The sequence below is a fragment of the Sphaeroforma arctica genome, assembly GCF_001186125.1.
Source record: "Sphaeroforma arctica JP610 unplaced genomic scaffold supercont1.583, whole genome shotgun sequence".
Classification (NCBI taxonomy): Eukaryota; class Ichthyosporea; order Ichthyophonida; genus Sphaeroforma; species Sphaeroforma arctica.
Window position 1 is genome coordinate 36,521 of NW_014039975.1, and position 1,971 is coordinate 38,491.

Consider the following 1,971-nt stretch of genomic DNA (forward strand, 5'->3'; position numbering starts at 1 on the left):
TACATATATACATATATACATATACATATTTATATAATCATCCACATAATGCGCAGTGAAGGCAGCCCAAGCAGAACGCACCAGACGGAATACGTACCTTAGCTTTTACATTTTTGATGATATGGCCTTCGTCCAGTATACAGTAGCTGAAATGTATCTTAGAGAAAAAGTCCAAATCATTGCGCACCACATCGTACGACACAATGATCACGTCATGGGCTGTGTATGTGCGTTGAAGACTGTGCAATGGGATGGAAGACAGCAGGTTGAGTAATGGATTCAGCTAAGAGATGCTAATGCAGCACCAACACACAGACATAGACACAGACAGACACGCACGACACATATACACACAAACGTACTTCCTGCGATCGGCGGGTGGCCCGTGGTACATCAGTGGCTTAAGAGCGGACGTGAACTTTTCGATCTCAAAGTACCAATGCGCCACCAATGTCGATGGACAAATAACCAGGTGTGGTAGTACCGGTTCATCCCGGTTTTCCTCGTGAATCTTGCGTTGCTGTTCGTTGTCGTACACCATCAGGCAGATGGACTGCAGAGTCTTGCCCAGACCCATATCTATAACAATGATGGTATAAAGCAGCACCTATAAGTTATGTATAGCGCGAGTGAACGTACTAGTACGTGACAAATACCTGGTGCATTGTTGGTATAAAGCAGTATTTATATGATACGTATAGTGCGAGTGAACGTAATAGTATGAGATCCAAACCTGGTTTATTGTTGGTATAGAGGTACTTGATATATAGAGCGCGTGATAATACCAATTTGATCCATTGTCAATTAACTTGGGCAGAAACCCAATAATATACACTCATATATACATGCATGGACTATCATATATAGTCAAAAAGCGTATGCGCCATTCACACTCCTATATACATGTTTTTATATCCACATACCATCACCCAGCACCCCGTGCAAGCCATACTGTCGTAAAAAGCATAGCCAGTTGAACCCCTCCTGCTGATACGCGCGCAGATCCGCATTTACCGTCGCTGGCTTCCTGCAGAGTCCGAACATTTGCGACAAATCAGGAAAAATAAATTGAGACGAATTCGTGACCAAAAACAGAGTATCGATAGATGAGAACCAAGACAATGCAGGGGCAGTAATGTAGATTGAGGTAGCTTATGTGTATACCATCGGAATGGAGACTGAGCAATCGAGAACAAGTACTCGAGCAGAATAGAATGTAAACTGGATTAATTTACGACGTACATTAGAGCAATTTACGACAAATCTGGATTCTGAGAATGCACACGATTCATACCATGCGCAATCGCAGGAACTCTCCAACTCTGCGTGTACACACACAAAAATGTGTACCTACATACTAACCAACAAACACGCATACGTACACAAAACGAGCCATTGGCACATAGCTTTGGAGAATAGCGTAACTCTTAGTTCGTCATTTCTCTCAGTGACTGTAACTGGCTGGGTAGATCGAACACAAACACATCACGTCATATAACGCTGCACTAATATCACAGGGGCATGTCTACGTAAGTATATTTGAACATAAATGGAACCGCACGTGTAAATTAATACACAAGCACACAAACACAAATGAATGAGAAACATGCACATGAAAACGAATGTACACACTTTGGTGTATACCCAAGTAGTTTCAAGTACTCGCGTTGCTTGACACTGAGTGCTTTGAGTTGATGAGAGTAATATGAGGGGTCTGCTATAACTGCTTCTAGAAGCACGATACGCACACGTATATACACCGATGAATCTCCATATATATACATACAAACGTACGTACATACATACATACATACATACTTAATATATATATATATATATATATATATATATATAATATATATATATATATATATATATATATATATATATATATATATATATATATATATATAATATATATATATATATATATATATATATATATATACTATACTATAATATATATATATA

The 1,971-nt window shown here is 38.9% G+C and overlaps 1 protein-coding gene across 1 annotated transcript; it reads right to left on the reverse strand.

Annotated features, from left to right (window-relative positions):
- Positions 1–37: 37 nt before the first annotated feature.
- On the reverse strand, positions 38–966 carry SARC_07402 (hypothetical protein; the record flags this gene model as incomplete). The annotated part of the gene is made up of 3 exons (XM_014298665.1): positions 924–966; positions 363–579; positions 38–239 (listed from the first exon to the last, which is right to left on the reverse strand). The coding sequence occupies exons 2-3, from the start codon at positions 575–577 to the stop codon at positions 38–40; spliced, it is 417 nt and encodes a 138-aa protein (XP_014154140.1). The 5' UTR covers positions 578–579; positions 924–966.
- Positions 967–1,971: the final 1,005 nt, after the last annotated feature.